The sequence below is a fragment of the Rhinopithecus bieti genome, unplaced genomic scaffold (assembly GCF_001698545.2).
Source record: "Rhinopithecus bieti isolate Rb0 unplaced genomic scaffold, ASM169854v2 scaffold_3878, whole genome shotgun sequence".
NCBI classification, from domain to species: domain Eukaryota; kingdom Metazoa; phylum Chordata; class Mammalia; order Primates; family Cercopithecidae; genus Rhinopithecus; species Rhinopithecus bieti.
The window spans coordinates 2,841,063-2,852,221 of NW_016805059.1; the positions used below are offsets into that span (position 1 = coordinate 2,841,063).

General features: G+C 34.7%; 1 protein-coding gene across 1 annotated transcript in view; it reads left to right on the forward strand.

The window, feature by feature from the left end:
- MAP9 (microtubule associated protein 9) overlaps nucleotides 1-11,159 on the forward strand; it is a 35,753-nt gene that overhangs the window by 5,467 nt on the left and 19,127 nt on the right. Inside the window, 2 exon segments of the mRNA XM_017871026.1 lie at nucleotides 2,183-2,488; nucleotides 6,977-7,203. Of these exon segments, the coding sequence (XP_017726515.1) occupies nucleotides 2,183-2,488; nucleotides 6,977-7,203 (533 nt within the window).

An 11,159-nucleotide genomic window follows, 5' to 3' on the forward strand; every position in this document is an offset into this window, starting at 1 on the left:
GACTCCCCTATATGGTTTTAAGACTGCCGAAGTAGCCTCAATACTAGTTTCCTACTAAGTTAAAAGTGGAATTGCAACCTTAAATTGCCATTTTTATATAAAAACTTTTTTTTCTGTTGTCACATAATGTTTGTTTTTTTCTGTTGAGTCACTACAATTTTGAACTCAGCCTCTAAGTTTGCAATATTGATTGCATCCATTTCTGAAATATGTTGAGACAACAGCTCTTAAAAATACCATTTCTTTCAAAATACCAGTTTTTAATAAATTATAATCTAAATTGAGCCCCTTCTTGTTTGTCAACCTCCAGCTCTAATTATAACCTGCAATTAATTTATCTGATAATGTGTGTCTCCTCTAGTTTAACTGCAAGCTCCATGAGGAAGGGCTCTTGTCTGTGATGCTCTGCATTGAGTATGAGGCATAAAGTGGGTACATGGCATAAAGTGAGCCTGCAGGAAATATTTGTTAGATGAATGAAACCTAAGTCTGAAAGCAGTTGTGAATCAAGCATTATTTGTTTAAAGAATTACTTGTAAATATGATACCTCCATGTTTGGATGGAAATTGATTTCAGTATCTCATTTCAGGATGAGCTAATAAGAGCAATTACAGCTCGCTCAGCCAGACAAAGGAGTTCTGAATACTCAGATGACTTTGACAGTGATGAGATTGGTATGTGACAGTATGGAAAAGTGAACCACTTTTCTTCTTTTTGCTTCCTTAGTTTTGTATTTAGCCAGCCCCCCAACCACCCATCCCCTCAATCACGTATGTTAAAAAATACCTATGCATTCACTAGTTTTAGACTTTCAACTTTTTAATCAGTAGAAAGTCACTCTTAATTTTCAAGAAGTTGTATGAGTTTTCTTGGTTTTTTTTGTTGTTGTTGTTGCTTTGTTTGTTTTGTTTTCTGAATGTATATATGAAAATATAAATTAATTGATGGCAGATTTGCAGTAAAAGGATGGCTGCCAGTGGTAAACCACATTGGAGAAAACAGGTTCGTCTTTAAGATCAATCCTAGGAGATGCTACAGCTAGCTAGTAACTAGGCCTCACAGAATTAAACTTTGGTGCACATTAGAAGTACTTTTATAATGCTTGCTATAAATCAGATTTTTTGGGGGGCTGTGATAAGGGGTAAATTTAAAAACCACAGACTCTTCATGTTTCATATATCAGTACTATTATAATTTGGTTTCTCTTAGCTGTGTAAAAATATTAATATTTTAGTTTCAGGTGTAAGCATTAAGCATACAGAATTCTAAACTTGGTGTTTTATTCTTTTTTTTTTTTTTGAGATGGAGTCTCGCTCAGTCGCCCAAGCTGGAGTGCAGTGGCATAATCTTGGCTCATTGCAACCTCCACCTCCCAGGTTCAAGTGATTCTCCTCCCTCAGCCTCCTGAGTAGCTGGGACTCCAGGCGCCTGCCACCACACCTAGCTCATTTTTGTATTTTTAGTAGAGACGGGGTTTCACCACATTGGCCAGGCTGGTCTCGAACTCCTGACCTTGTGATCCACCCGTCTAGGCCTCCCAAAGTGCTGGGATTACAGGCGTGAGCCACTGCGCCCAGCCTGGTGTTTTATTCTTTAAAATTTGGTGAATAGTTGTTAATGATTTCTGTAAAACCAATAATAACCACAGTTAAATCACTGCTGTATAGTTAACTTAGCATTCCTTATGATTCTTAGTAAATCTAGTATTCTGGTGTGGATGGAATTGTAGTTCCAAAATTTTTATGGAAAAAAATATAATTAGTAATTACTAATTAAATTCTTTCATTCTTAATTTTATATGAGGAAGTAATTTTCAAATAAAAGTTTTACAGTCCATAACCTAATTTAAATGCTACATGGCTGATTGTTAGGGACCTTTGGATGGCTTTTTCCAGAGCAAACAGTATTTGGTTGTTTGGTACCCTAAAGACACACAATAATACATTTTGAATAAATTAATGTAATTGGAATTTTTATTTCATAAATGTTAATGAAACATGCCTGAGTTAGCTGTGTTTTAGAGCTGTAAGTCTATTCATAAAATAATTTGTGCGTATTCATTGTTAGAATTTTGTTTGTAGCTTTTAAGGTAAACTTTTAATTAAGTTAACGTAACCTTGACAATTTTAAAATACTGTGGAAAACATTTTTTCTTTTCCATTTTCAGTTTCCTTAGGTGATTTTCTGACACTTCAGCAGATGAAAATTCAGTTAATAAAAAAATGAATGACTTTCATATATCAGATGATGAAGAAAAGAATCCTTCAAAACTATCTTTTTTGAAAACCAAGAAATCAAATGGTAACATAACCAAAGATGAGCCAGTGTGTGCCATCAAAAATGATGAGGAAATGGCACCTGATGGGTGTGAAGACATCGTTGTAAAATCCTTCTCTGAATCTCAAAATAAGGACAAGGAATTTGAAAAAGACAAAATAAAAATGAAACCTAAACCCAGAATTCTTTCAATTAAAAGCACATCTTCAGGTAATTTGTTAGGATTACTGTAATTGCATTTCTTGGAAGTTTATTTTAAGATAATCCCAAATTTTTTTATATGGTAGCTAGTATATATTTAAGAAAAACAGACTTAACTTCAATTTTACAGACCTGTTGTATTTTGTCTTGCATCTAGGCTGTTGCCTGATAAAAGGCCAAAGCACCTTTAGTCATCCATAGCATCCATAGCTGTGGATCTCCATACACCTAGACCTGTGAGCTTCAGTTTTGTTTGTAGGCATGGAACTGGAATGGAATGCTGTCTAATCCCTCTCACACTCCAAAGATTAGAGTTACAACAATAGTGGGACTAATCCTTAAAACAATCTTTGCCATACCAACATTGTGCCAGAAAATTTTCTTGACATTTGTGTATTTGAAGGATGAGTTATGTTATTGCTGCTGTTGTTTTTTGAAGCTTCTAGGCGCTCATTAAGAGAATCTCCATTTGGTCCCTGTATTGCCTATGAAAATGTACTAAGATTCAGTTTTCCAAAGGAAAGTTCCCAGTGTGATGTGGGGTTACAGTAGTTCTCCCCACAATTATACTGAGCTTTAAGCATAAAGGAACAAAGATAGAATGAAACAGACCAAGCCCTCTCACATACTCTGGGTCACCATTCCTCAACTTGTATACGCAAGGTTAAGGATTTTGTGTTTTTCAGTCTTCTGTTCTATAAAGGAATTATTAGTTGATGTTAACCATCATAAAAATCTCCTTCCATATCATCAGTAAATACAGTGCTGGTAAATAGTTCATACTTTGCATATTAGATACCAGTGGTAACATCAGACAAAACTGTATTTCAGGCATGTACTGGGGAACTGCTCATTTCTTCCTGACCCCACAATCTCATTAACTTTGAAATGAGCAAAGGATGTAAGCAGAGCAAAGAACATAGAATAATGTCCAGGACACCTGGGGAAAAGCCACTGTGTATTAGTTATATGTGACTTCAGCAAATAAGCTTCACTATCCTCATGACGAAGAAGCTAAAAATAGCCCTCTTTCTATTTCTGCAAAATTGTTGTGAGAATTTATTGAATTGCATCTCATAAACTATAAAAAAACTACAAAAATGCAAACAGGATGCATAATGAAACAGAATTAACTTGTTAAAATGTGCCTCCCAAGTATAGTGAGTGAAATCAATGTTGCAGAGAAGAGGAACGCAATTGAACTTTGTTATTAAGAGAATGCGAGCATATAGCAGCTAAAAATTTGTCTGAGGCCGGGCGCGGTGGCTCAAGCCTGTAATCCCAGCACTTTGGGAGGCCGAGACGGGCGGATCACGAGGTCAGGAGATCGAGACCATCCTGGCTAACATGGTGAAACCCCGTCTCTACTAAAATACAAAACTAGCCGGGCGAGGTGGCGGGCGCCTGTAGTCCCAGCTACTCGGGAGGCTGAGGCAGGAGAACGGCGTAAACCCGGGAGGCGGAGCTTGCAGTGAGCTGAGATCTGGCCACTGCACTCCAGTCCGGGCGACAAAGCGAGACTCCGCCTCAAAAAAAAAAAAAAAAAAAAATTTGTCTGAGACAAGTGGACGTATATAATTAGAAGTTTATGGTAGACAATCAGGAAAGCAATAATCTACCTATTTCATACCTTAAAAAAAAAAGAAAAAAAAGAAAAACTTGTGGTACGTTAAAATGAATAAGGAAATACTGTATTTTAACCACAAGGTGGCATCGGGATCCTAAATGCCCTACTTACATATGCAATGTTATATTCAGTATGTATAATATAAAAATTACCTAAATAGGCAATTGTATACATTGATTACCAAAAAAAGCACTTTTCTTAAAATATAGGCATTTTTTTTCTTTTGGGAACTTGACAGTACTTCTGGAAGTGATATTTTTGTAGAAAATATATTAAAGTTGTCATTCTCAGGTTCTTGTAAAAATTGAGGCTAGTGTTCCTAAGATAATACCTGGCATATAGAATATATTAAGTATTTAAATGAATAAATTAATATATGAATGATTTATCTTTGAAAGAGGGAATGTGGTTCATGAGTTTATGCTCTAAATTCTTTGACTTTTTTTATTTTTAATACAGGTTTGGAACTCAATATTTTTAATGTGGTGAGATATTGCTGAGGAGCAAGTATGCTTTATGAGACTCTTAGAGCTTGAAGGCTTTCTCTGTCATTGCTTGTCTTTTGTAAAAAGTATAGTAACCAGACATCATAATCACTATGGAAGTGACAGTTGCTCTATAAAATGAAAGTATTTTTTGCAGGATATGTTTTTAACACTAACATGACTGAAATCATGAACTTTGGAGTCAGGATGCTTCTCCTTTAATCTGAGACCTAAAGCCTGCTAGAGTTTGTGACTTTGGGCATGAGACCTCTTTGTTCTCATTTTATTCATCTTTAAAAATGGGACAATAGTTGCCTACCTCTAGGAGTTTGAGGCAATTAAATGAGTTCACATATTTGAAGTACTTAGAACAGTATTGGCATAAATTTAGCACTCTATAAATGTTCTGATTATTCACTTTATTATTTAGCATTTGTTTGTAAACACAATCAGCAGGTATAAAGTATCAGTCATGTGGGATGCGTAAGTTCTAGAGATCTGCTGTACAACATTGTGCCTATAGTTAACAGTACTGTCTTTTGCACTTAATGTATTAAGAAGGTAGACCTCATGTTGTGTTCTTACCACAATAATACAAAAAATTGGCTCAATACCTTCTTTTGGGCATTTTATAATACTCTGCTTAAACTGAGGTTCAAAAGACATGGAAGCATTTGTCAGGAGAAGCAAGAAGTGGATATTCTAGGCAGGGGGATCAGCTTAGGTAAAGGTATGGTAGTAGGAGGGATTGGAGTGATTGTGGCATGTGTTCATGACAACTGTTAGCCCAGCATTTCAGAAACACAGATGACAAAATGGCTGTAGATTAGGCAGTGAAGGACGAAACCATAAAATCCCTTTTATGTTGTTCAAAGGCAGTTAAGCTTTTATTCTGTAGGATTGGATCATGGGGAGCCATTGAAGAATTTTGTAGAGAGGAGTGATGTGTTCTGATTTGCATTTTGTAAATATCATGGAAGCAGTGATCTAGGAAAGAGTGGATAAGGACCCTACAGTAGGGATGTAGAAAGTGGAATAAATGAGATATTTGTATGTAGAATCGATAGGGTATATTGATACTTTGGATTTAGGGGATAATAGAGGGAGAAATCTAGGACCCTTGGATTTGGGGTTGAACATTTGGCTGGAGTTTAGGATGTAGCTAAAATTGTCAAGGAAATATTTATAATAATACCCACTTGGTATGGTTGTGGAATCTTCTGGCAGCATTCATAAGCCCGTTTGTAGGTAAATGGGAGGAAGATGTTAATTAGACCAGTTTTGAAGTTTAGAGAAATGCATTTGTAGAACAATAGAAACATAAATATGTATAGCAGGTAAAATTCAGGCAAAAAATATATACATGGAAAGTCTTCCCATTATGTTTCAAATGCTGGAGGCATATCAGCATTAGATTCTTGTTTTAAACTTAGAAGTAATGGAAATAGTGAAATTTTAATAACTGCTAAAGAAGTTTTATGGACTCAGAACAATTAACTCATAAAAGATTCCTTCCTCTAGTGAGAGTTAGCGCTCCTATCCCTTGGGTGCCAACATCATCATCTTGATCCTTAACCTTTGTCTTGTAATTTTGTTTAGAAAAATCAACCTGTAAAGTCCCTGGACAGGTCCATTGCTGCTTTGTTGATTATGAGGTTTAGTAATGTGTACAGGGCTTGGTACTCAAAGGCTTGATGGATGAACCTCTTCATTTTATAGTGGTAGAAACTGGGGCAAGATTTTGTTTTGTTTTTTATTTTTAACATTTTTTTTGAATACTCTAGGAGTTCATAATGTTGAAGAGTTTAACTTCTTGTGAAACTAAAGTATAGTGGTTACTTTCAGGATGACAACTATTTTTTTACTTTGTTTTTTTGTTTGTTTGTTTTTGTTTTTTGTTTTTGAGATGGAGTTTTGCTGTTATTGCCTAGACTGGAGTGCAATGGTGTGATCTAGATCTCGGCTCACTGCAACCTCAGAATCCTGGGTTCAAGCAATTCTCCTGCCTCAGCCTCCTGAGTATCTGAGATTACAGGCATGAGCTACCACGCCCAGCTAATTTTTTTTGTATTTTTAGTAGAGATAGGGTTTCACCATATTAGCCAGGCTGGTCTCAAACTCCTAACCTCGTGATCCGCCCACCTCAGCCTCCCAAAGTGCTGGGATTACAGGCGTGGGCCACTGCATTCAGCCTGATTATTAACTATTATTTATTTGTGCCTTATTAGAGCTCTGTATAGAGAAGAGTTGTGAGCTTCATCTGGACTCTTCAGGACAGAGAGCGAAGGGGCATGGGCACAGGAGGGAAATATGGTAGCACCCAGAGAGATAGATAAAGCCATGGTCATTTTTTTGTACACACACTTTAAGCATTTTATTTTTCAGCAGAAAACAACAGCCTTGACACAGATGATCACTTTAAACCATCACCTCGGCCAAGGAGTATGTTAAAAAAGAATAGTCACAGAGAAGAGAAAGATGGACTAGGAGATAAAGAAACTGCCCTCTGTGAAGAATTGGAGTTACATTCTGCACCTTCTTCCTCTCCAATACCGAATGGCACACAAGTAGAAGCTGAGAAAAAAGCATTCTGTGAAAACCTTGATCCTGAGGTTAGCACTACCACTTAACTGTTGCATTGTGTTCTTGAATTTATGCTTTTTTATCTGATTATGAAAAAGAGAAGGAGAGAATGAATTTGTGTGTGTGTGTATGTTTTACATATTTTCTTCTGCAACTGATAAGGAAATAATTTTTAAAGATATACTGTATTCCACCGAATCTAAAACTGCACCAATTGTAACATGTAGCATTATTTTACATACCACTAAGGAAGAAGGAAATGCATACAATTAAACTATAACACACCACTGATTGTAGAGTTTATCCAGTTTTAGAGAAAGTAAAATGTCAAAAAAATGTTGCTTTTTTGAATCTATGTAATAGTGTTTATCTTTAGTAATTTTTTAAATTTATGTACCTTTGAATTACGGAATTTATGGCTAAGAACAATATAGTCAGTGTCATTTTATTTATTTGATTTTATTCACTCAACAAATGTGTGTTGAATGTTCATGGCACTGTTCCACGTTCTTTCGGTTATGTTCCAATAGCATTAAATGTGGCCTTTCAGGTTTCTATCAGGAAGTTTACTATGCATTGTTACTAAGGGAGAACACTTCGTTTTTCTCTTTGTATTTCATTATGAGAAGCAAATTTTCGCTTCTGAACATTTCAGAAGGGAAAAGTACAGGAAGAACGTTTCTTCCCCATAATTTGCTTGGGCAGATTAGGGAACTGCATGCCACCTGGCCAAGCTTCTTTCTTTTTCTCATCGCTTGTCTGCAGTGTTGGTGTGTAAGGATCTGCTCCCTGGGAGGTGAGGCAGAAGGCACGGAGAGGAGCTCCTTTGTGCTATGACTAAATGGGGGAACCCCCCAATTCAGACTGAAAGTATCAGGAAGCACAATAGGCTGTCGATTCAAATCTTGTTCTGCAGTTGAACTTTACCAGTAAAACTGACAATTTGATATATGCCTAACTGACACCACCATGCTGTTTCTTAATTTGTTCTGAAAACCAGAAGAAGAAACCCAAGCAATTACTTTATATTTAAGAAAATTATCTGGTCAGTTGAATATTGTGCTAGTTTCTTGTAGCTGCTGTAACAAATTGCCACAGACTTAAAACAGAAATGTATTCTCTCAGTTCTGGAGGACAGAAGTCCGAAATCAAGGTGTTTGCAGGGCCATATTCCTCTGAAGGCATCATGGAAGTATCCTTCCTTGCCTCTTCCAGCTTCTTTCTGGTGGTTGGCAGCAGTCCATTAGCATTCCTTGGCTTGTAGCTGCATCATTCCCATCCCTGCCTTCATCCCACGTGGCCTTCTTCCCTGTGTTTTCTCTACGTGTCTGTGTCTCTTCTTTCTCTTAAAAAAAAGATACCAGGCATTGGATTTAGGGCCCACCCTAATTGAGTGTGTCCTCATCTTAAGTATTTAAACCTGTAAACACCTTATTTCCTAAGAAAGTCGTATTTTGAGGTTCTAGATGAACATGAATTTTGGTGCATTAATGTTCATATGTTAAACCTAGCATTCCTGGGATAAACTCTGGTTAGTCATGGTGCGATATTTTATTGTAGAATTTGATTTGTTAAAATTGTGTTAAGATGTTTGCATCTATATTTATGAAGGCTATTGGTCGGTAATTTTTTTCTTATAATGTTACCATCAGGCTTGGGTATCAAATGAGTTGGGGAGTGTCTTTTCTTCCTTTATTTTATAAAGGTTTGGTATTTTTTTTTTCTTAATTGTACTGGTGAGAGGATTCACCAGTACAATTATCTGGGCCTGGAATTTTCTGTGTGGAGACATCTTTGTCATTAAATTTGATTTTTTAAATAGATATTTCAGTACTCAGTTTTCTGTTTTACCAGTTTGGTAATTGTGTCTATCAAGAAGTTTGTCCATTTCATCTGATATGTTGAGTTTATAAACAGTTGTTCATGATAGTCCCTCATTCTTCTGTTGACTATAGGATTATCATGACATTTCATTTTTTATTTCTAACATATATAATTTGTGTTTTCTGTCTTTCCTGCTAAATCTTGATAGGCATTGCTTAGTTTCATTAAACTTTTTTAAGAACCACTTTGGCCTTGTTATATGTTGGTGCAAAAGTAATTGCAGTTTTGGCCATTACTTTCAATGACAAAAACCGCAATCATTTTGCACCAACCTAATAATTTTCTCTATTGTTTGTTTCCAGTTTCATTAATTTTTAGTATTATTTATTTTGGTTTAATTTGCTTATCTTTAGATTTGAAAATTTTCTCACTCGTTTTTAAGATTTTCATGTTTTCTGCTAAACCTGTTGAAAGATGTAAACTTTCTTCTTTGTACTGCTTTAGTGGCCCCGATTTTTTGATGCCTTTTATTTTTATTATCATTTCTTTAAATATATATTCTAACTTCCCTTGTGATCTTCTGTTTTAGAAATTCATTTTTTTACTTGAAAAATAATAATTGTACATGGGGTACATAGTGATTTTTCGATACATATAATATATAGTGATCATTGTGATCTCTTTTTTGACCAGTTGGTTATTTTGTGGTGATTTATTTTATTTTCAAATACTTGGTTCTTCTCTACATATACTTTTGCTGTTAATTATAAGTTAATTTTGTTATGGCCCAGATAATGTATCTTACATGATTTCAAATTTTTAAAAATTATTATTATTATTTCTAAATGGCCCAACCTTAGTGTATCTTGTGAAAGTCTCATTTGCATTTGCAAAGTAGATGTGTTCTCCAGGTGCTGAATATAATGTGGTGTAATTGAAGTTTGGTCAACATGGTTGGTAATATCATTCAGATCTTCTTTAGCCTTACTGATTTTTCATCTAATTTGTTTACCAGTTACCAACTTAGGGGTATTAAAATATCCAGTTACGTTTGTGGGTTTGTTTATACTTCTCTTTAGTTCTGTTAGTATTTTATAACTTTGTTATCAGGCACATACATACTATTATTATGTTTTGAGCATTATGAAATGTCTCTACCTCTGGTAATATTCCTTTCCTTAGCTTGTTTTGTCTAATACTTCACCTTCCTTATGACAAGTGTTTCCATGGTATATTTTTTCTATCCTTTTTCTTTCAAACTAATTCTGTCTTTCATTTAAGTGAATCTCTGAAAATAAGGGTTTGGTGTCACTTTGTTTTTTTATTATACTTTAAGTTCTAGGGTACATGTGCACAAGGTGCAGGTTTGTTATTAAACTATCGCAAGAACAGAAAACCAGATACCACATGTTCTCACTCATAGGTAGGAACTGAACAATGAGAACACTTGGACACAGGAAGGTGAACATCACACACCTGGTGTCACTTTTTTATTAAGTCTGGCAATCTGTACCTTTTAATGTAGTGTTTAGTCCATTTATGAATGTTTTGTCAATTTACTTTTAATGTAAATACTGATATGGTTGGATTTAGGAGCAATTTGCTTCTCTTTATTTTCTATTTATCTTTTTTAAAATTATCATTTTATTGTTGTTTCTCTGTTACTCCTTTCTTGCCTTTTCTGGAGGAGATAATCATGAGTTTTTTAGTTTTTTATTTTTATTATTATTGACCTTTTATCTATATCTGTTTGCATTATATTTTTCAGAGTTGATCAGTGGATTAAAGAATACATCTAAACATTATCACAGTCTATTTAGAATTGATACGGTATTGTTTCACATTTGATATAAAAATATAGTTCCATATACTCCTGCATCCATTGTGCTATTGTCATATATATCTATATATCATATAATCCCCACAATAAAGTTATAACTTTTCTTTAAAGAGCCCTTTAAGTTTTTTCTATTAGACTTTTAAATAAAGAAGGCTAGAATATATATTATATATCTATTGTATTATATGTTGTATATATTATAGATAACATTCTATTGCTAAATATATTATAGATAATACATATTTGTAGATAATATCTATATATAGGTAATATATTCTATTCTCATATATATGTAGATATATATCTACATAATATATTTAT